We start from the raw sequence: 24,910 nt of genomic DNA, 5'->3' as shown, positions 1-24,910 counted from the left end.
TTCTATTCTTCATCAAAACAGAATGGTACTGAAGATGTGGCCAAAACCATGATATTCGTTTAAACTAAACTCACAAAAGGTTCTTAGAAGTAAATTTCCTTTCAGAAGAATAAAAATTTAAGTTATAGCAATCTTTGGCCGATTGAAAGAGTAAGCATTGAGTGTCATTTATATGCTAAGATTTCAAAGCATTCTTTCTCTGCAGGTATATTTTGGAATTAAGCCTTCCTTCAGACTTTTCTTCCCTGTATTTTTTTCTCCTTTTCACAGAATTCATTCCAGTTATTTTAATTTCCAATTATCATAAATTTTGAAAAAAAGGAAAAAAAAACCTATTCCAAATAACTGTTTTAGTTTAAATATCCATATCATAGATCTGCAGCTTCAATGGACCTTGAGTGCTATCTTATGAAATCCCTCCTGTTTATAGATGTACTAATTTAGGCCTAAGGGATTAATTGAATTGTGCAAGATCACAAAAGTACTATCAGAGGCAGAATTTGAACAAACCAGGTAGTCTGACAGGAACTCTTTTCCCCTAAAATCTAGGGGAATTTTACTGTTCTGTGGCCTGGAACATGTCTGCCAAAAGCATCCTTCATTGAGTCTATGAGAGTTGTTCTTATCAAAAGTATAATTTATCCTTCTACAAGTTCTGAATATATAGTTAGTTATAAATCTGTCTTTACTTTTGCCCAGACATTTTGTCTTCATATTCAGAATTCTACAAAATGTTAATAACATGCAGACATTGGCTCCCTGAATGTTATATTTGAACACATGGAAACTGGTATACTATCTTGAACTTAAGTATTTTCAGCCTTTATATCCAACCATTTCCAGGAAATGGTTTCATTAGTTGTCTTTGAAATATTCAGTGTTCACTTTCTTCTAATGAGTAGCTAGGTCAGTGCAAGGGCCCTACTCTTGTTGGAAACGGCCTCTGGTATTTGCCATGGTGATTTCGAGAAACGACATTTCTTGGGGTAAATTATCATACTGTGCTGAAATATGTTGTCCATCAAAGGGCACAAATTAGAGGTATGTCCACCGATGAGTTTAACTCTTCTTTTCATATCCAGGTATAGAAGTCTAAGACATTTCAACTACGATATTTGCCAGAGTTGCTTCTTTGTGGGTCGAACAACAAAGGGTCACAAATTACCCTTCCCGATGGTGGAGTACTGTATACCTGTAAGTCCTGATTCCCTGGAACTTTCAGATGAGTTGTTCTAGAATTACTCAGTCTTAAGTCTCTCTTACTTCAGACTTGATAAGTCAGATTGCTTTCCTCCTTTTTGGAAAAGTAAATCAGTTTGTTTACCTATGTTTATTCAACTAAACGCACATACACACATATATTTGTTTAGCACTCTTTAGTTTACAGACTAATTGTTGCTCAGTCATTAATCCAAATTAATATATTGAGCTCTATTATTCACATATGGGTTTTGCTTTCACAATTGTTCTCTGTAGCAACCCAAACCTGACTTGTTTTAAAAATATGATTTCATTAGAAATTATCTTTCTCTTTGATTCTTAAACATAAGTAATTTTCTCTGAAATTAGATGGATTCAAATAGACCTTATTTTCTCGTGACATCTGTTTCTTAGTTCTGCTTCTAGTTGTGAATAAAAATGATTCATAGAGATATATAATTTCTTTGATTCAGGATTCAAGGTGCTCTTTCAGGCTATATAAAGTTGAGCTTCCTCTGAAACGTTTGTGCTTCCCATAAAACATAAATACACAAAATGCATATTTTTCCAAAAAAATAACTATCATAAAAATTCTGGGAAAGAAGATGTAGAGGATGTTTCCAAAAGAGGATGTCTCCAAAAGAAAGTAACTTTTACTAGGGAAAAAAAATCACTAACTTTTTTCCTACCTTTTTAGCAGTGCACATATAGCTATTTTTTTTCCTATTCCTGGAGGGAGAATTTAGGTACATAGTCCATATAATATCTTAAATTTCAACCTAGAGATTATAAAAATCTAATGAAAAAATGAAAAAATTTATAAATTAAAATCTATAAACATGCTTTTCTTTTTATAGCAAATATACCTTAACATAGAAAAAAGTGTGGTAAATGTATGTTAGTTACATATTGTTTATAAAGACATAATAAGACATTATTAAAATTAAAGACAATATAAAAATTAAAGATATAATTTTTAAAGACATAATAATGTGCTTTTTCATTCTCTGTATTAGCTATCTTTTTGTTCTCTTTCCATTGTCTCTATTATTTCTTCATAGGGAATGAAGGAAGAGTAGGACTTATCTCTTCTGGAAAGAAACACACAGAAAAGCTCTCTCTCTGTGTCTCTGTCTGTCTTTCTCTGTGTCTCTCTTTTCCCTTTCCTCCTCTCTCTTTTGTGCCCCCCCGTTTTTCTTCTCTCTTTATCCCTCCCTTTAGTATGATGCCTGGCACATATGAGGTGCTTCTTAATAAATATTGATTGATTGATAGGTGCACATATACATACACAAGGGGAAGAGAAGCCCACACTATACAACATGAACTCTTTAGACTATTCATCTCATTCAGAAAAAGTGCTCTGCAGAGAACTCCCCAGTGAAACTAGGTAGCACCAGCTAAGGTAGAAGCCCAAGAAAACTTTGCAGATTGGGTTTTACAGCTGCTACATTACTGTCACGTTTAGATGGCAGGTGCTGCCCTCCTCCAGGCATGATTTCACCTGTGAGGTGTGGGGTTGTAAGTGTTGTGGCTACACTACCCAGTGGAGACTAGCAGGGAATAATAATACTAAAAGTCATTGTCACCTACTGGACTGAGACTGTTATAGAAAACTGAGGAGACCTCAGTTCAAAAAAATAAGTTGAATTTGAAAAGTTGCCCAGAAATTAAGAAGCTAGTTTCTAATTTATGAATTAGCTAACCTTTATTCCTTTTGGAAAAAGAGGCATGGCATTTTTTAGATCAAAATATTATTGTCCATAGAAATAGGTCATATCAAGGTCGTAAGTTTTTATTTAATATAAATTTTTTAATGAATTTTATAAAAATGTAAATATTCTTGTACTTTTGTTTTGCTTGATTTTTTCAGTGTCTGAAAAACTATTTTTTTCCTTTCTTCCTACATTCTTAGAAACACTTTAAATTTTTGCTATTTTCCTTTTAAGTAAAATATATTTAAGGTTCATCCATCTTTTACCCAACAGTTCAATAAACTTGATTTAACATCCGTCTAAGAAAATGAACACCAATATGTGGTTTTTCAGTGTGGTGGTAATAAGTGCTGAATGAATGAGTGCTAAATTAGATTAGACTGCCAACCTTGATTCCAGTCTGGCTATGTTATACAACACACCTTCATTTGTAGTTAAGAAAATGCTTCTTTCCTGTCACAGGCCTGAATTTAATTTCAGTATTGCCTTTAATGTCTTCTAATTGCTAAACCTGTCTACTAAATCTTAATGTTTATGTTCTTCATAGTTTTTTTATTTAACATCATCTTACTTTAAATCAACTTCAGATTAAAAAAAATGTAGGTAAAGAGGTCGGGGCCAAATTTGGAGAGGTTTTCTTTTTTTTTATTAAAATTTTTTTTTATTATATTGCTCAAGGCAGCATGGTACAATGGAGAGAGAGCAGGTCTCCTGCCTCTAACATCTACTATCTTTGTGACCTTGGCCAAGTTATTTAACCTCTTAATGTTCTCAGCAACTCTCTAATGCTCTAAGTTACAGTGAAGGTGCCACTCTGCATTGGTTGAGGGAGTTTCTTCATATCAGAAAAATCTCAGTTATTTGATTAATTTACAGTTTTATTTTAAGAGTATTCATTCATGTTAGCAAAATGAAACAGAATTACGGAATTAATCAGACTCCTCAAGAAATAAATAGGAGTGATTGTTATATTCTACCTTGGTGAGACCACACCTACAGAAGTGGGTTTCGTTCTGGTATCACATGTTAAGAAGCACATTCACAAGCTGGGAAGCATCCAGAGAAAGGAAACGAGGATGTTAAAGTTGATCCCATATAAGGATGGCTTGAAAAGGATCTGGGAATCTTTAACCTGAAGAAGAAAAGAATCCAGGGACACAATAGTTGTGTTCAAGTATTTGAAAGGTTGTCATGTGGAAGAGAGGTCATATTTGTTCTGATTGGTCCCAGGGGGCAGAAGTAGGTACAGTGGTTAGGAGTTACAAAAAGTAAATTGTAATCTGTTAGGAAGAGTGACTTCAGATCTTGAGCTGAAGCTAACCAATAGTGAAGTTGACCATCTTGGGAGTGGTAGTGGGTTTCTCTTCATTTGACAAGCAAAAGCTGGATCCTTACTCCTCCAGTTGGACTAGATGTCCATTCTGATTTTAAGATTCTGTAAAAATTCAGACATTTACATGATTTATATGAATTAGGATTAGACAGTGATCCTGAAGAACTTCATTAATAACTTATTATTGAAACTCATTTCTCCCTTCATGATAGTTCTTTTAGCACATGGCATGCCACCTGTCACCTTTAAACAGATTAAAAATTCAGGCACCTATAAAATTCTATGATTCTATAATGTGGTGGTTTCTAATTATTGTATATGAACTTTGTTCCCTGCAAACTTAAATTTAAAATATCACCTTTGACAAGTCTATAGTGGTTATGTATTTCCAAACTGAAGATGACCCTAAGTGTTCTAGTTTTTTTTTTTATAAGTGCTGTTAATATTTAATGTGCAGAGCAGTTAACTAAAATTATCTTTCTCCATAGATATGCATAACAGGATGGACAAAGCATAAGGCAATATTAGTATGACTGAAGGTTTAACTCCTGTGCAGAATGTGTATACACATATGAGAAGCAATGAAATTTTCCATGTTGACTGTTTTAGCTTCTTTAGAGCAAGTTGTGTCCTAAAAGCTCATTTTTACTGACATTTTGAGCTTGGGAATAATTTCCCCAAGTGTTCCACTCTGTTTTCCCATAGTTATTTCTAAACAGCAAAGAGTTAGTGTATAGGTGATCCTGAGCATATTTTCTTCAGTTACTATTTATTGATTCTCACAAAGCAGATTCTTTTTTTTTAAATAAGCATTGTTTTTTACCTTAATAAAAGGGGGGGAAGGACCAAACAATGAAGAAAGAAGAGATTTAAACTGAGAGATGAAATTTTGTATTTCACACTTTAGAATGATTACTTTCTCCTCTAAAAGCCAGTCAGAAACAACTACATATCCATATAGCTATCAAAACCCTTTCTTCTCTCTACCATTATGTGTAATAATGCAATGTGAGTTATGCTTTTATCTTTTAGTTTTAAAAATGGCTGCATTTTATATTAAAGTTATGGTTTTGAGGCATTTGATTGGAATACATGCCAAATATACAAATTTTCTCAAATCATTTGCAAAGATTTTATCTTCTTTAAATTACTTTCTTTTCTATATCTCTGCAGGTAAACAAAAATTAGCGCAAATAAAATACTAACCTAAGATTAGCTCCTTGAAGGACATTCTTCCTCTTATAAACATGACATCTATTGCTTTAGCAGCTTAATAATACCTAAGTGTCAGAATCATATTTGTCTCCTAGAAGGTGTTTGGCATCTCTTTTTTCTGAGAACAGTATGTAGTACAATTCCCCTTTTTGATTACACCCTCCACTCATGCTCTCAGGTTGGATCTCAAGAGGACAGTGACCCTATGTTCTTTGTATCCTCTTGGTATGCCATCCTAAAACTACAGTTCACCTTACCCCATCAGTGTGCTTAACTTTAGTATCAGCCAGAGGACACAATTTGCTCAAAGCAATGATATTTACTAAGATTGCAATGCCCCCGACTATGTGGGCACACATAAAATACAGTAGTAGAGAAGCATACGCTTAGGGAATGGAAGGCACCACATACCTCTGGCTCTCAACAGCCTGAATGTCCTTTCATTTCTCTTCTCATACTGACATCTCTGGTAAAACTTACATCCCTTAGAGCTGTGTCTGACCTTGGAGAGCATCTTGTTTTTTCAAAGGTCACAGGAGAGCATGGCAGATACTGTGATTAGCCACTGACTAGCTGCCATCTAAGTCCATCAAGCTTGACTGAAGAACTTTTCACTGTAAAGGAGTAACAATGTACAAATACCTCTTTGCATTTTGTTGTTCCTTAATATCTCTTTGTCTCTGTTAATTTCCCTCTCTGGCTTTAATTTATTTTTAAAATTATTTTTATTGATATATTCTGTTTCTTATGTAAACATAGTTATCTTATGTATCCCTCCCCCTAACTCTGCCTAGGGAGCCATTCCATATGATAAATAGTATTTTTAGAGGAAAAAAAAATCAGAACAGCTGATCAATTAATTGAAAAAGATCAAAAACATATTCAATGTATAACAGCTGTGGGCCTCCCACCTCCATGAAGGGGTAGGTTGGGGTCGTCTTCTCATATCTCTTTATGTGAATGCTGCTTAACCTTTATAATTTTGTTACATTTACTTTTGGTTATTTTGGTGTATTGATGTTCTTTCCATTTATATTGTTGTAGTTAATGTGTGTATTTTTTTTTTCCCGGCACTGCTTACTTCACTCCACATTTGTTCATATAGATCTTTCCATGCTTTATAGATTCACCATACACATCATTTCTTACAGCATAGTAATAGTCCATTATATTCATGTACCACAATTTGTTTAGTTTAGCCATTCCCCAATCGATGGGCATCTTCTTTGTTTTTCTGGTTTTAATTTCAAGGGTCTCCTGATCAACTTCTCACCACAGCAATTTGCATATTATTTGTGCAAAAAATTTTTTTGTTGGCATGCAATGGTAAAGCCAGCTGAACTGGGAGTTTTTACTTTAGGAGTGCCATATTTTGAGGGATATGTGTTGAGGAGAGTGAAGGTATAGTCATTGCTGGAAAAAATGCACAATGAAGCCAGGTGTCAGTGAGGGCTATTGGAAGGAAAGAGTATGAGAGAAAAAGGTACAGAATGAAAGGACATTTGTTTCCCATGGAGCAAGAATTACAGACAAAATAGGGTTGGAGTGGGAAATGGGTGCGGAGTTTAGGAGGATGAGGATGAGTGAATGGGAGGTGGAGTTTGGGCATAGTTTGCTTCTATGTGACCAGCAATTGAGTAATACAGATCTATAGGCAGGAGAGTGTCAGCCATAGGTTTAACAATGAATGGCCTTTGAATAATAAATATTAATATTGAATAATAATATTAACCAATGTTGATACCTCAGTATACATCTTTATGCTTCCTCAAACTCCCTAACCTTCCAATTTCTCTGTCTCCTTAAATCCCAGGACCTTTACTCCACCTCAGCCACACGTTCTGATGGTAATGCCTTAGACCTCACCATTATTCCATAATGAAAAACTGTACCACTTCCTTAATTAACAACCCTGACATTCCTCTTTCTGAATATAACCTACTACCATTGCATGTCTCCCTATGCTTCATTCCTCCCAAAAATGTTCTATCAGCACATATTTATTAAGCACCTACTCTGCTAGGTATGAGAAAGAAAAATTCAACAAATGATATCATACTTTCTCTAAAGGATGTTATGTTCGAATAAAGAAGATAAAATATGTGTGTGTGTGTATATAAGATTATATTATATTTTAAAAGGTAGTTTGAGAGGTCAGGCACCAGTCTTTAAGGAGAATTCATGTAAAAGGTAGGACTTGAACTTTGTCCTGAAAGAAAATAGGGCTTTTGTGGTATAGGGGTTAGGGTTTGCAGGCATGGGGAAAGAGAGCAGTCCAAAGATGCCAAAACTGGAGATGGAACATCAAATGTGAAGAAAAAAGAGGCCAATTTGACTGGACTGCAGAGGGTGGAAAGGGAACTCATGTATAATGACACTTGAAATGTAGACTGGGGCCAAGTTGCAAAGGGTGTTAAAAGAAAAACAGAAACATTTTCATTTAATCTTAGATGTAAGAGGAGCCATTGAAGATTGTTGAGTAGGGGACTGACATAGATCTATTTTTAGACCTACATACATACATACACACACACGTGTGTGTGTATGTGTGTGTGTCTTCATTTCAGTCCGTACTTTTTATTTGTATCTACCTGACACTTTTTATATTCTATAAGGTCTGCCTTTCCGTATTTATGGGTTCTTTGTAAGTGCCAATGCGTATGATCAATTTATGTACCAGTGTTGTATAAACTATATGCTTAGATTTCTATTCAGTAGTTTCTTCAAATCTATTTCTTTCAATAATCTTCAAGTCTAGTTCTTTCAATAATAAAAAATTATGGCTTTTGAGAGACATAATTTGCTGATTTATCTTTCTCTTAGATATGTCACTGTCTAAATGAGCCATTTTAAAAATCACCAAAAATTATTGTCTTACTGTAAAAATCTTCTTGGCTGTCAGTTTTTCCTTATAGTACTTAGATATTATGTCATTCAGCACATATATATTTAATATTTATATTGTTTCATTACATATTGTGTAACTTCTTAGTACATATGTCTAGAGAGTATATGTGTTTTGTAGGTACCTTATCCAAAATCATAATTGGAATTTCTGTTTTAGGGGTTGCCAAGAATCGCAATACTTTTTATTCTAGTCTCTCATTTTATATATGTTTTTGATTTTTTTTTGTTTACTTCTCATCTCTGGCTTTAATTTTTTTTTAATGTCTACTACAGCCCATGGTAAAAATCAGACCATTAACATTTGATATTATAATTATTTTTTACTTTCTGACATCCTGTTACATTATCCATATTTTTATAAACAAAGTGATACTAAATGTCTGAATCTTGTTTTGCACAAAAGCAATCCTTTCCCAGTTTTCTTTCCCCATGTACTAGTACCCCATAGTCCCTTTCCTCTATTGAACCTAAATTCCTGGGTCTCGACTTTTATTATTTTATATTCTTAATCGACTGGTTACCTGGAGCTTGTTTTATTTGAAGCAGTCTTATCCAAATCTTCATTCTTACTCATAGACACATCCCATCCCCTGCCTGGAGGTCAGGCCTTAATCTCTTGATTCTATTTTGACTAGTATAATCTTTTCCCCACCATTTCTCCTGATTAACCTATATAAGAACCATATTGGGTCAGGAGTTCTTTTTTTCTCCTTAATCTATCCATCCTTTTGTTTAAGTGACCCTTACCTATAAGTGCCATGATATCAGGAAATAATAATTCATACCACCTATCTTTTCCTTCCTCTACAATGGATAGTTTCTGTCTTATCACCCTTTTGTCAGGTTGTGCTGTAGCTGTTCTCTCTTCTCTTCACATCAGTGACCCACAGTGGGACTTCTCTAAACTGCTCATTCGGCTCCTCCTTGCAGCACCGAAGCAGAGTCAACACTCTTTTCATATGACACAGGATTGTTTGCCATTATTACATTTTTAAGTGTATTTGCATTTTCGGTAGAGTTTGCTTATATCTGGTTTTCTAGGAAGGCCCATCATCTCTTTTCATAAATCTTTTTTCCAATTTTAATATATTTTGGTAATGCTCTCAGGCTTTTTGTTCTCTCTCTGCATTTTTGTGTTCCACCTTGCATTTTCTTTTTCATTGTTTCCTACTTCTTGGTTCTAAGCCGTCAGTTATGTTTCAGTTTCTAATTCTTCTTTAAGAACCTAATTTCTCTCCTTTTATAAAGCTTTCCAAAATATTTTATAAATGTTTGTTATTACTCATAATATCAAACTTCTCCAAAGTCAACACTCCCTTTTCCCTACCTACCACTTCTTTTGTCCCCTTCAATTGCGGCAAAGGTATGGATCTTTGTAAGCTTTGCTCCTCAGGTCCTAAGCTATAGATGAATAATTTCTTGGCAGAATTTAGGCACAGGTAGAATCCTTTTACATAGAAAAAGCATTTAATTAAGTTGATCTATATAATAGACTCAATCTTGAAAATATTTTGAATTTGGAATGTTAATAACAACAGCAACAATATAGGTTACACTTACATATGACCTTGTACACATTATCTCATTGGAGAGTCACGACAAATCTTTGAGGTAGGTATTTGAAATATCAAGTTTGTTCAGGGACAGTGACTTATCTGAACTAAATATTCTTAATGTTCATTAGTAAGTGGAAAAATGAACCCCAAATTCATGTTTTGGTAAACCTTTAGGAGCACTGAAATAAAATGCATGTAACTGGTTTAAAGATAGAACAAGTTTTATAATCCCTGTTTTACAGATTTTGAGTTTCAGAAGTTAAATTCTTGCCCAGAGTCACATTGTAATGATTAGAGCCAGGATTCAAACGCAGATCTGCTACCTCTAAGTATAATGCCATATTCTACTGAAAAAAGGTGCATTTAAAAAGAGGGGAGGGGGACAATTTTTAGGCTATCTTTTTCTATAGAGGCTTTGTATTTGTGGTTGGCTCCACCTTGGCTCTCAGTATCAGTTGCTATTGAAATAGAGCAGAAGAAAGTGCTTATTCATTTTTTTTTTGAGAACCCTAGATTGAATTAGGGTAGTTTCTTGCTGGCCGTTGTGATTCTTCTGATGAGACACTGGATGACTGCCAGTGTGATAGAAGTGCAGCATCATTACTATTTTCTTTGACCTCAATGTCCTGAGGCAGTTTTTCAGTTGTTGCTGGCCTTAACACTGTTCTTTCAATAAATTTAGTGCATTTTAAGGTGCCATATGGACCTTTGAGGTGCCATGTCTACCAGATCCATTTTACATTAGATGACTTATTGCTCAACTTGTTCAACTTGTCGAAATCTGCTGATACTGGCCTTTCCATTTTGCATTTTCCCAGTAAGACTAATGGTTTGAGATTTTTGACTGAATTCTTTTCATCCGTGGAGCTTTGTTCTCTCAACTTCATCATGTTAGAACCAGTGATGAAACTTTTAAATTGTTTTTAATAACCTCTTTAACTATAAATAACTTGAAAGGGAAAACCATTTAAGGTCAGCATTCAGAGGTATGTACACATATTGATGTCTTTATTAAATGAGCCTTATTATTGAAGTTGGTGTTCAAAAATTATTTTCATTTTGGGACATATTCCAGATGAGGATGGTGATTGTTTCATAGGCCCAAATGGCTGAGTTTTATATAAAGTTTATAACCTTGATTTCCCCCTTTTAGTTTAATGGATGTGTTTCAACCTGATGAGAAAAATTTCCTCTTTCTCTGTGACATATTCATATTTTAACATAAAAAACTTCAAATCTTTTTGAAAAAAAATTAAAGGAATTATGTAAGGTACCAAGAATATAACACCCCAGCGAAGCTGTTTGGAAGATTACAGATTATTTTGTTTTTGTAGAGTTCAAGAAGGAGAAGTTGAGGTTTTGGTCCTATGACAAAATCCATCTGTTTAGGTTATTTTACATTATTTCAAGTTACCCACTTGATTGGTAATTATCAAGGTCATCAACAAATCTCTGACTGAGGCTTCTTGAGCTACTCTAGGAGAGCTCTCCCTAGAGTCTACTTGCTCATAGTAACATGAATTCTAGAGCTTGAGAATGCCAGTCCACCCATTTCTCTTTCTTACTGCTGTTCTTATTTCAAACTATGGGGAAAGACTTCTCAGCCATATCCAGGAAATCATGAAATTTTTAAAAAAGGGTTGATATTTATTATTCATAGCCATTGACATTGAAGGATAAAGTATGCATTTTTATGATGTATTTTAACACAGAACTAAATGAAAACTAGTTGCTTTTCTTATATAGGGAATTCTTTTTTATGTGTAAGTCACTGAGGTCCCTTGCAATTATGAAATTCTGTGATTCTATAATGTGTTTTATGTAGGAAATATGCACATATGCATTATGAATAACTTATTAATATAAGCCATGACTTAAATCTTGGAGATTTTTATTTTAAATCAGAAAAGATAATTGAATAAATTGATTTTTCTTTCTACTTCATCTTGAATAGCATAAAAAATTTCTTAGGGATAAAAATAATAATAATACAAGTAGCATTTATGTGGCACTTTGATGTTTACAAAGCACTTTACAATTATTATCTCCTTTAATTCTCACAATAATCGTGGTTAAATAGGTGCTATTACTATCTCCCTTTGATAGTTGAAGAAATTGAGGCAGGCAGAGATTTAGTAATCTGTCCAGGATCACATAGCTAGGAAATGTCTGAGGCTTAATTTAAATTCAGGTCTTCCCAAGTCCAGGTCTAACACTAATCACTGTGCCACCTAGATGGCATGAAAAATCTTTTCTTCTTGGGTCTTTATTGGCTTTACTAGGGACTTATTTTGATAGTTTTTTCCTCAAGGTATCTTGATTATAATTGATTATAATTCATTGACACTTTCATATGTTGCTTAATTTATTGACATGAGTGTCTGTGATGGTAGGTGAGACTCAAAGGTAGTCACTTAGCTTGTTTTTGTAAAAGCTTCCTTAGTCTTTGTTACTCTCTTGGTGCTATTAATATCCACTGTAAGTCCACAATGTGTGTTTGCTAATCTTTTCCTGGTATATAAAAAATAAAGCTTAAGTTGATTCTTCTGAAATATTGGAAAAAAAAAACAAAAGGAAATCTTTCAGTAAATTAGGTAGATTTATGGCTTTTTTGAGGGAAAACATGAACAAAAAATATTCAGGATGAGAAGGAAGACATGGAGAATTTCTCCTTTCTGTCAGTGAAAGAATACTTACAGTAATGAAATCATGGGTCCAGCAAATACCAATATTAAGAGAAATTCTGGTATCTTTTTAGAACCATTGGAGGAAAAGTACAACTTCCCAGTTTTCTACTCAGTCAACAAGCACTTATTAAGCACTTACTAGGTACCAAGCACTTTGTTAAGCACGGAGGATACAAAGAAAGGCAGTGACACTGTCCCTGCCCTCTAGAAGCTCTCATAATTAGAGAGATAACATGTAAATAATTGTATACATACAACATATATACAGAGTAAATGGTAGGTAATCACAAGGGGAAGGGGCTATCACTGGGAAAGGCCACCAGCAGAACATGGGATTTGAATTGAGTCTTGAAGGAAGCCAGGGAAGGTACTTAGGGAGAGGTGAAGGGAGAAGAGAATTCCAAGTAGAAGGGACAGCCAATGCAAAGAAAGACATGGAGCACGATGTGAAAAGAATAGCAAGCAAGCCAGTGTGGCTAGATTGTAGAATGAGAGAATTTAAGTGTAAAAAGACTGGAAATGTAGGAAGGGGCCAGGTTCGTTCTAAAGGACTTTGAAAGCCAAGCAGAGGACTTTCTGCTTAACTTGGGAAAGACTGGGGAGCACTGGAGTTCATTGAGCAACGTGATGACATGGGTAGACTCGCACTTTAGAAAATAATTTTGGCAGCTGAATGGAAGATGTTTTGGAGTGAGGAGACACTTGAGGCAAGAACCCTAATTAGGAAGCTTCTACAATAATCCAATTGAGAGGCAATGGGTGGGAGACAGTACCAGGTTGGCTGCTGTGTGAGTAGAGAGAAGGGAATAGTGGGGGAGATGTGATGAAAGCAGAAGTGACAAGACTTGACAGCACATTAGATATGTGTGGTGAATCCAAGGTTTTTTAAAATATAGTTTTCTATGTATTTGTATACAAATCACACACACACAGAGCATGTTTAAGAGTATCCACATATCATTTTCAAGTATTGATTTCTGTATTTATGAAATGAACCATTTTCATGATGCAGATGTTATTTGAAAATTATTTTACTTTTGGGACATATCCCAGATGAAGATGATAATCCTTCATAGGTCCAAAAGACTCAGTTTTATTATTTACAATCTGATTTTCTCCTCTATATTAAGTCTTTTTTTTTTCTACCTGCTGGACCTAGGCAAACTGCATCTATCTGTCTATCTTACCTATTTGTCATCACTTAGCTATTATCTATCTCTGTGCATATATACATTTATATGTGTGTGTCCTATATACATATGTGTTACATATAATAATATATAATCTGGCATGGTTCTTTGAAAAGTACTTTATAATCACATCTCATACAAACTTGAGAAAAGAGCACAAATATTGTTATTCAAATTAAGTCATGTTTTGTCATGTTCTTTCTCTTTTAAAAATCAAAATAGTTGATTATTTGGGGAGGACAGCTTAGTGGTGCAGTGGATAGAGTGCCCAGCCTGAAGTAAGGAAGATTTGTTTTTGTGAGTTCAAATCTGGCCTTAGACACTTACTTATTATGTGTCCCTGGGCAACTCATTTAAACCTGTTTACTTCAGTTTCCTCATCTGTAAAATAAGCTGGAGAAAGAAATAGCAAACCATTCCAGTATCTTTGCCTTGAAAATCCCAAATGGGGTCATGAAGAGTCAGACACAACTGAAATGATTGAACAATAACAATTATCTGGCACAGAAATATCATAAAATCTATCAAACCCTTGTGCCTTCTTCTGCCTAATATGCTGAGAACTGTGTTTTAACAATTGTTGTTCAGGTTATGAATTGTCCTTATCGTCGTCTCAAATGCGGTTTGATAAAAAAGAATGAGAATGAACTATACCAACCATCAGGTCGTTTTAAATTCTCTTCTTCCTTACAATTCCAAATCTTGTCAGCCTTTTGCTAGAAGACTTTTAATATTACTACTGTTACTGGGCAAGGTGGCATAGAGGAATAGACCATTTTCATCTTTATTACCATACTAAGCCAGTTCCCAGCTTTTATAAATACTGAAATTTCGAAGTTGTTATGTTTTTTTATTTAAAAAAAAAATCTTAGCCTCACTGTGTCTTATGATTCCTTCTGCTACAATATGGCTGTATCCCAATGGAATTAGTTGTATGCTGCCAATGTAAATGTTATCCATAGTTTCTGTGGGATGAATTACTTTTCACTTTTTCTTCTAAACTCTGTGACATTCCTAGTGCTAGTGAATTTAGTGATTCTAAGAATTATAACTTGGTTCGATGGTTTCTCCTTTGAAAGGAAAATGACCAGGGAGCAGTGATTAAAATGTATGATTAAATGTCCTCCAAAATGTCAAGGGTACACATAAAAATACACCGAAATTTTGCAAATTTCAAATCAGAACCTTAGGAGGCATCTGGATTTAGAAAGACATTTTGTACATTTACACTCTTTTATAACTTTTAGGAAAGCAAAAAACAAATTTATTACATACAAGTTACATGCATTTAGGTAATGGACAAAAAGCACAGGTGTTCTTTTTATCAGAATACATAAATTACATACTCACTTCTGAATGACAAATTGTGATGGTGTCATATGTAGAGATATGAATTAGAGCAGTAGTCACTTAATGTTTTACAATATGAGAATAATGGATTTCTTTAATTGTAGTTATAAAATTAACATCCATTTATGGAGATAGTGTATAACAAAAGACTGACATCTACAATAGTTTCAAATGAATTTTTATTTTATTAATCACAGTTATATCTAGTGATATCTACATACATTTGAAAAATAAATAAAAATAGAGGATATTACTCATCCTCTAGAAGGTGGGTTTACTTAAACTTACGTATTCACATGTAAATGGGGAGAACCTTTGCAATAACTATATAGTGTATAGGTTGATAACCTCTGGGTTAGATGAACAGAAATTTTAAAATTTCCCATCACTTAAATGCTTGCTTCCTAGCTTCCTTAGCTTCCTTCAGTTCCCAACTAAAATCCCTTCTTCTAAAGGAAGCCTTTCCCAATCCCACTTAATTCTAATGCTTTCCTTCTGTTAATTATTTCCTATTTATCCCCTGTATAGATTGTGGGCTCCTTGAGGGCAAGGACTATGGTTTGCTTCTTTTTGTATTCTCAGGACTTAACATAATGCGGCACTTACCCATGCTTAATAGACGTGTATTTACTAACTGTTGTGGACTGTCTAGAAAGCCTATTTAATTAAGCATTTTTAGATATATTAATTACCTAATTAATGATTGCCCTAAGAGTGATTTTGAGACTACTTAATGACATGTGCATATGCCATTGTCATTTTGGGACACCAAAAGCTTTCTGACTTTGTGTTCTTGTCCTTCCACCCATCTCAACATACAAAACCCTTGGGCCTTCCTTAGTAGATGGTTTTGTGGATTGCCGTGCTCAAAGAAACTAGATCTAAACAACAAAGTGGCTCCCCAGACAATAGCTCATGCTGGACTTTTCAGCCTGCTAGAATTTGCCAAGTCTTATGTTTTGTTGGCTCAGTCTTAGAACCCATGGGTATCACCATGCCACAATGAGACACACACTGGAATTGAATTTTAATGGAGAAGTGTAATTTTTGGTGTTGTCGTTGAATGTAATTCCTAATTATTGTTTTCTATTGGTAACCAAGACTCAACTTAAAATAAAGAAAAATTTCCCCTGATTCTGATTTTGTATCACTTTAGTTTGTATTTTTTTTAGTATTAAATTTTTAAAAAGCAAATAACTTGCTTGTTTTAGCTAAAATTTTGACTCCAGTTCCTCCTGTACTTGTTCTCTGCCTCCCTGTAGCATTTTACAGTGCTGCCAACACTTTTCTTCTGGAGATGCTCTTCTTGGTGTCTGTTTTCTTGCACTCTCTTGCTTTTCTTATTTATCTGAAAGCTTTCTCTTTTCCTCTTAATATCTTCCAAATGTGAGTGTGGCCCTCAATGTTATCTCACAGAAGCATAAAATCACAGAATTTCAGAGTTGGAAGGAGCCTTAACAGCTACCTAGTCTAGGTAGGTTCAACAAAAGGGAGAAAGCCAATACAAAAATCTTAGAGCCTAAAGCCAGTCCATGTTGCATTTTTTTTCTTTCTCAGTGGTATTATTTCTCAGTTTTTTACATCCATTGTAAAATTAAAGTATTTCAAAAGGAAAATAATTGTATACAAAATTCTGTCAGTTATTGGTTAATATAGACCAAAGTCAAGCAAAGAACTACTAATTATTAAGAAAAGAATATAATTATAATTAGGGAAATTCTTACTGTGTATATATGCCTTGCAGATTTGTGCCATAAAAGAAGAATTTCTGAATATTTCTTACTGTATGCAAACATTCAGTTTTATACTTTGACAGTATGAGTTTAGTTTTCTCTTAAGCAAAGACTGCTGAATAAATTATTTTTAAATGTAGCTTTTGTGTGGGGCAGCTAGGTGGTGCAGTGGATAGAGCTCTGGCTTTGGAGTCAGGAAGATCTGAGTTCAAATATGGCTTCAGATATTTGACACTTACTAGCTGTGTGACCCTGGGCAAGTCACTTAACCCCAATTGCCTCAGCAAAATAAAACAAAACAAAAAAAATTGTGGGTTTTGTGAATAAAGTTTCAATTTGTGACTTCGGATACAATTTGAATTTGTTATGATAAAAGTACATATTTTAAAATTTTAATAGTTATCAACTTAAAAAAGATTAAATGATCCACATACATATATATTACAAAAATACAATTTATTTTAAAATATTTCTATTTTCTTTTAGTTGTCAAGTAAATAAGATCTCATGTCAAAAATTTACAACTTTAGAAGTTCAGCATTCTAGTGAAAAACCAAAAGCTGTTGCCTTCTGTAAGTAATTAATTTTAGATATGTTTCGGGGCAGCTAGGTGGTGCAGTGAATAGAGCACCGGTCCTGAACTCAGGAGGACCAGAGTTCAAATGTGACCTCAGACCAAACACTTGACACTTACTAGCTGTGTGACCCTGGGCAAGTCACTTAACCCCAATTGCCTAAAAAAAGAAAAGAAATGCAATCCTGGAGCAGCTAGGTGGTGCAGTGGATAGAGCACCGGTCCTGAAGTCAGGAGGACCTGAGTTCAAATACGGGCTCAGACCAAACACTTGACACTTACTAGCTGTGTGACCCTGGGCAAGCACTTAACCCCAATTGCCTAAAAAAACAACCAAAAAAATTTTAGATATGTTTCATGCCATGAGTGTTACAATTTAAAAAACTGTGATTTGGGAGGTTGCATTTTGTGAGTATTTCTTGTGATGTGAATTAAATAATGTGATGTGATTTTTGTTTTTATGTGGTCTTAACATTTTATGTGTTCTTTATGAATAAATATTTTCCCCCATGCCATATTTCATTTTATAACAGGCAGGGCATATATGCTTCTGTTTTTGTTTTTTTCAAAGATTGTTATCAAGTTCATCACAGCACCCTTTTTTTTTTTCCACTGGGGCCTAAACTACTCTCTGCAGCTTTGAAAATCACCTATAACTGAAAAAGAATGCCAATTACAATATAATCAACAAGTGGTGATCCAGCCTCTGCTTAAAAATCTCCAGTGAGGAGGAAATCATCACTTCCTGGGGCAGCTTATTCCACATTTAGACAGCTCTTATTGTTAAGAATCTTGGGGGTTTTTTTGTTTGTTTGTTTGTATGTTTTGTTTTGTTTTGTTTTTAACACTGGTGCCAAAATTTGCCTCTTTGAAGCATCCATCCATTGCTCTTAGATCTGCCCTTTGTAGCTAAACAGCAAGTCTTAACCTTCTTGTACATAAAAGCCCTTCAAATATTTGAAGATGGCTGTCACATGCACCTTTGTCTTCTGTTCTCTAGGTTAACTATGCCCATTTCCTGCCTCCTCCTTACATGGACTCACCATTCTGTTTGCCCTACTCTGGACGTTTGCCCTCTTATCAGTGTTCTTCCTAAACTGCCCATATCTGAATGTAACCATCTACAGGTGGTCTGATCACAGAAGAGCACAACAGGACAGTCATCCCCCTTTTTCGGGAAGTTATGCCTATCTTAAGGGACATAGATTAACTCTTTTTCTCCTGATTCCTTTGAAATCTGTTCTCCCAGATTGCATTGTGGATGTCATTCTATGGCTAGCTTTTTACCCCTCTATCAAAACTCTCAAGAGGGAGTGGTCAGTTCCCTCCAAGGTAGATACTATTTCCTCTCTAGCTACCAGCAGTCCTATTAGTGAGATTTAGCTCTATAAGAAAATTTATCTTTGTTGATACTTCTGCCTTTTGAAAGGTCAAGTTATTTTTAAGACAATTAAAGGAATTATTAACTATTCTGCTCTTGACAAAGAGAGTTCCAAAAGATGTTCACATGTAGACAGTTCTTGCTTTATGTAAGTGGACCATTCTGTAAACCTCTACATAAAGCTATTTTTACATAATGTGAATTTGTCCCTACCCACCCACTTTGCCTATATAACAAAGACATACATAAAATAATACCTTTACACAAGTCATAAAAGGTATTAAAATGCACACATTAAATACTGAACTATGATAATAAATAGAATTATGAAATGAAAGATAAAGTTAATGATGAAGTAGGCACAATACCATATAGCGAAGTTAACAGAGGTGTGCAGTGTGTTGCCCCTTCCCCACCTACTGCACCTAGCCTTTGTTGCTGGTAATTGACTGTACAACATTTTTAACGGACTATTGAGAGATATTTGGATAATGGCTCTTTTTTTCTCTCTCATATATCTGATGATAGTGAGTAATATTATCCTCAACTAGTCTTTGAACTTTTAAAAATCTTGAAGAATTTGGATCCATCTTTTCAATATAAGAAAAAAATTCACTCAAGTGATGAAATGCTTCTGGCAGCTGTTTCCTTGTGAACCTTTTTGGTTCAGCCTAGGTTCCAAAGCTTTCCTTTCTTCTTTTGCAATCTTTGCATTTACCAGCTCAGTCAGATAATCCTTTGACAGTTCTCCCTGAGACTCAATCAACTCCTCCACATCATTCTCAGTCACGTCTAGCTTCAATTCTTGTGCTAATTTTACAGTCTTGTTACTCACTTCTTGGAACATATAGTCTTTGTCAAATTTTTTGGAATGCAGATTTCTTTCAGAATTCTTTACATAAAGTCGAATTTGAGTAATACAAATTTATGTAAAGCAAGAACTGTCTATATTGAAGTATGCCATCTCTATTACATCATGCTTCTTGTTTATTGTGATCTGTTTCCTAAATCTTCATCTGTTTTTCTTTTCTCATCAGGTGACCTGTGGCATTCTTCCCTGGCAAAATTACCTCCTATTCTGCTTCCATTGATCTTTGCCTAAGTGTTATCACCATGCACCTCCCTCTGACTTTCTAGACTTCCACACATGAGCCTGTCTTCTCAACAAATAATGCTGTCTCAGTCATCCCCCTATTTTATTTTAGCTGTTCATTTTGAATAAGATAGAGCCACATTCCAGTCATAGGTATCATTCCACCATGTCTCAGGATATACCAGAGGTTGAATTTGTCTCTTTACATTAGCTGTCTTTGGATCTCTTTGCTCTTCTTTGTATATTACCTCAGTTGTAATTTCATCCATTCCCATGGCTTTAGTTAGCACTTCCGTAAAAATGACTCCCAAATCAGTATCCTAACCTTGATACCTCCCAAAAATGACAGCATCATATTTACACACACACACACACACACACACACACACTCACTCACTCACTCACTCTTTCTCTCTCTCTCTGTCTCTGTCTGTCTGTCTCTCTGAATGTGCTGCCAGCTCTTCAAATTCATGTCTAAACTAAAACTATCACCTTCCTTTCTAAACCCATCCAACCTTCTAACTGTCCTTTTAATAATCAATGCTAAAAATCCTAGTCAATTTTGACTCTTACCTCTCATTTACATTCAAAATCTAATCAGCTCCCAAGTCCTGTTAAATCTATTTACACAATATCTCTTATTAATTCTCCTTTCTTCCTGTACTAGCTCAAGCCCTCATTATTCCTCCTTTTGACTATGAGAATAACTGCCTAACTATTCTCCTTGTTTTCCATTTTCTCCCTTTTCCCGTTTGTCCTTTATACTATTACCCTGGAAATTTTCCTGATATGTAGGTCAGACCACATCATACCTCTGCTCAAAATTCTCAATGGCTCCTCACTTCTTACTAACTAAAATAAAGGCTCTTTAGTTGGACATTCAAAGCCATCCACAATCTGGCTCCAACTTAAAGCTCCAGCTTTATCATGTATTCTTGATGCACACTGAAGTCTAGCCAAGCTAGAAAATTCACCGATCCCTGATCTTTTCTTGCCCTTTGTCTCCTCTTTGGCTTTGTATATATTGCCTTCCATGTTCGGAATGGTAGCTCTCTTTATCTCTACTTGTTGAAATCTCTCCCTTACTTAAAGATCTCTAGCATGTTCCATGAAGCCTTCCCTCATCTTCCTACCTGTAAATGATCTCTTCTCAAATCTCAGCCACTCAATTTTAAGATTCCAGTGTAACATTATAACTTAGAATATATTTATGTGTGTGTTTGTCTTATCCCTCTTTTAAAATGAAGGTTCTTTAAAAGCAAGACTGTTTCATATTTGCAGCCCCTAGTAATTACCTGACTCAAGTACATTACACATTAAAGTGCTTAATATGTTTGTTGAAATGATTCAGATTCAGGACAAGGAATTAGGAGATGAGAGTTTTCTAGAAGAGGCTCTATCACCAACTTTGTGAGTGCCTTAGTCAAATTCTCAAGCTTTTTAAAAGGCCATAGTTGATAAGTATGCAAAAGGAGAGAATAGTATTTTACCTGCTCAGAGGCAGTGTGCTAGTCCCAGGGCCAGGAAAATCTTGGCTCAATTCCTGTCTCAGACACATGTTGGTTGTGTGACTCTGGACAAGTCAATTATCCTCTAATTGGTCTTGGCAAGTCTCTCATACTTTAAGTTGTAGAGAAGCCTTACATTTCTAGGTGAAGTTTCCTTACATAGAAGTTCCCTTTATCAGTGAAATCACTGGTCCAGTCCCTAACCTTAAGAGCCCCAATTTGATTTAGTATGAGAAACTAACCAAATTTGTTAAGAATTTCAAACTCTCAGTAGAGATAAAAGTTTGAAAAGAAAAGAGTAGCAGGTTGGGGGGACATTGGTGGGGAAAAAAGGAATGACTAATAGGATTTCCAAACCTTTTAAAATACTAAATGACTAATTAAATTTAGCACAGTGAACTTTCTTGCTAAACATCTTGCAGTAGCATCATCTCACAGGAGAGTTGGAAAAGCAAAAGACTAAATTCAATCATCACAAAATGATTACACCCCGGATCTCAACCGCCTTCCTAGGCTAGTCATTACACCCTCCTCCATTACTGGGCAAGCATACAGAAGTGTCACAAGTTCCTCATTACCTTGAGAGTGGCAACGTAGAGGAGAACATAGAGTAGCCTGGAGTCAATAAGACTGGGGTTCAGAACCTGTGTCTGACTTGGATTGTTTTTCCATCTGTTAAAAAAAAAAAGAATACCTGTACTAGATAGTGTGGCAATTATAAGATGCTACATGTGAAGTGCTTTGAAAACTCTAGTCAATCAATGAACATTTTTTAATGCCTTCTATGTCCCAGGCATTACGCTATGTGCTGGGGATATAAAAAGGAAAAAGCTGGTCCTTCCTCTCAAAGAGCCTACAATCTAATGGGAAAGACAATACACAAAAGAAAGCTGAAAAGAGGGTAAGGGAGAAGCAAACAGAGGGTTATGGAGCATGAGAGCATGAAGAAGTACAGTCCAAATGAGTGCAGTCATGTAGAAAATGAAGAGATGGCTGGCCTCGGAGCTCCTCTTTAAATGGAGGCTGTGAGAGAAGCTCTTTGCTCTTCCCTCCAGGCCTCTAATCAGAGGAGCATAGGATACCTAGAATACTGATGAGGTGTGAGTTCCAGGGTTGATGCAGTCTCACAGGATGATGAGTGAGTTTCCTGATGAGGAGGATCCTGGGGGCATAATGGAATTCAGTCCAAAGGAGTTCAGCCAGGTGGAAAACGAATAAAACACAATATCATTGTCTGTTATTATTATTATCATTATCATTATTTTATTATTCATTATCATTATATTATCTAATAGGCTCATGAATTACCAGAGGCCCTATGATTCGGCCTGTCACACAGGAACAGTCATTGTCAAGTTTTATCTTAGGGATTTTTTTTTTTTAATGTGTCTGGGATCAGCAACAAGTATTTCCAAAATCCACCAGTTTTTATTATTTTAATTTTGGTGTTTCTGGATCTGTTACCAGAGCTTCAGGAAAAGTTCCAGTTGATCATTTATTTCTTAACCAAAAGAAGAAACCCATCAATTACCTAGCATATATAATAGTCCCTGAGACCTTCAAGCTTTATGCTTTGCGAACTTAAATTATATCACGTTTCAGAGCTGCATAACTGCAAACTGATCTGCCCTAAAAAGTGTCCCCTTCTCAGTCTTCCTTCCCTCTGGTGTTACTGTAAATAATTGTCTTTTATTAGTCTAACTAGAGATGTTTGATTTACTTACCCTCATAGGCAACATCAGGAGAAGATGTACGAGACTTCACAAAGGTGTTAAGGAATAAGTTCAGGTCGAAGAAGCATTTTGCTAAACCCCAGCTTGGCTATTTGCCTGTGCAGACAGTTCTTGAAGGTGCCAACTTAGAAACGTAAGTTTCCATTTTTTTCTAGAACCTTGACTTAAATTTGTATTTAGTATTTTTGTTTACAGTAGGGATACAAAAATAAAATAAGTACAAAGAACTTTAATGAGAAATATATTTCCAGTAAAACTTATAAAATCATTATTTGTAGAAAGATTTTTTTAAACCATTTGCTTTTGGAAATAACAGCACAAAATTTAGGTTTAGTGTGGTATATTTGCCTCAGACTCATAAAATTTATGTTTATTTTTCCATCTTTTCCCGGCTGGTCTTCTGTTTTTCCAGTTACAAGTGAATTTTGACTTTAAATCGCTGTCCATTCTTTTCATATGTTTTTCCATTTATGTTGATAATTTATAGCTCCTGTTGCATGTTTTGCATCTTATTAACTACGTACCTTTTATGATCTCAGCCTTAAAACTTACTAAAGGTCACAAAATTCCAGTTATCTCTAAAATTTTTGGTCTTCTTGAGTCTATAACCACTTAAAGAATAAAGGAGTGGAACATTATATGAGAATAGACTAACAGACAAAATTAACCCTTTTTCCAAAAATTATAATTGGGAACCAGAAAGAAATAATTTTCAAAATAGTAAAATGAATTTTGGATTATATAACCTAAAGTAAAGAAATACTGCTTCAAGTTAACATCATCCTAAAAGACAAACCTCTTTACAAAATAAAAGTGCAAAAGATAACTTGGAAAATAAGTGACCACAGTTTGAATTTAGAAAATTACTCAGAAGAAATACCTACGATTAAAGTATGTTCCCAAAAACGTGTGTGTGTGTGTGTGTGTGTGTGTGTGTAATTTCATTGTAGAACTAAAGGGAATAACTAACTCATCCTATAGAGAATAGAATGAATAACTCTTAGACAAACATCAAGTCTAAGAGTACAGATCTTGACGTACAGAGGCACCTATACCTCTGCTTTGAATATTTGGAAACAGTTCTAGTGGGAGAATGAAGAGTCTGTCAAATGACTGTGGCAAAGCATTTCTACAATTTTGCTGTTTCATTTAAAATGAATGAAAGGATCTCTTTTCTGTCGTTTCCCATGGAAAAAAGCGATAGTAAGAAATAATTGGAATGGCTTGAACGTGAAGTCAAGTTCTTGGCTTTCAAAAACTTACAGCTAAGTAAATCATCTAGTACAAGTGCTCGATTCCAGTATACCTTATGGATAATTTCTCAGCAATGTTGAAATCAGTTTGGAAAGTCACTGGGCCTACAACCAGGATGCATCACATGAAAAAAAAATGGGGCCAAGTGTTCTATCATTTCGCTTCAAGTAGAATCATAGAATGCTTTTGTTTGATTTATTTTCATGAGATGCATGCAGGCTGTAGACATAGTGATTTTCTAAATAATGAATTTATTTCACTTTAGGTAAATAACAGGAAATTAAACAAAAAGGATCCACTATCAATAGAAAGAGTATTTGGGCTTGAAGTCAGGAGAGGAAAAGAAGGAAACAAGCATTTATTAAGCACCTACTGTGTGCCAGGCACTTTTCTAAATGCTTTTATGTTATCCCATTTGATCCTCGCAACAGGCCTGTGAGGTAGATACTGTTAGTTCTTTTTCGCAATTTTTCTGATGGAG

General features: G+C 34.9%; 1 protein-coding gene across 10 annotated transcripts in view; it reads left to right on the top strand.

The window, feature by feature from the left end:
* Positions 1-24,910, top strand: part of UTRN (utrophin) — a 620,052-nt gene that overhangs the window by 550,148 nt on the left and 44,994 nt on the right. For all 10 annotated transcript variants that reach the window (XM_027850670.1, XM_027850661.1, XM_027850663.1 and 7 more), the window contains 2 exons: positions 1,083-1,194; positions 23,175-23,308. In XM_027850670.1, coding sequence (XP_027706471.1) covers positions 1,083-1,194; positions 23,175-23,308 — 246 coding nt within the window. The remainder of the gene's footprint in view (positions 1-1,082; positions 1,195-23,174; positions 23,309-24,910) is intronic.

Source organism: Vombatus ursinus, unplaced genomic scaffold (genome assembly GCF_900497805.2).
Source record: "Vombatus ursinus unplaced genomic scaffold, bare-nosed wombat genome assembly UNPS02009132.1, whole genome shotgun sequence".
NCBI classification, from domain to species: Eukaryota; Metazoa; Chordata; class Mammalia; order Diprotodontia; family Vombatidae; genus Vombatus; species Vombatus ursinus.
Note: the sequence above shows the minus strand (reverse complement) of the source record. Positions and strands in the feature narration are given on the sequence as shown.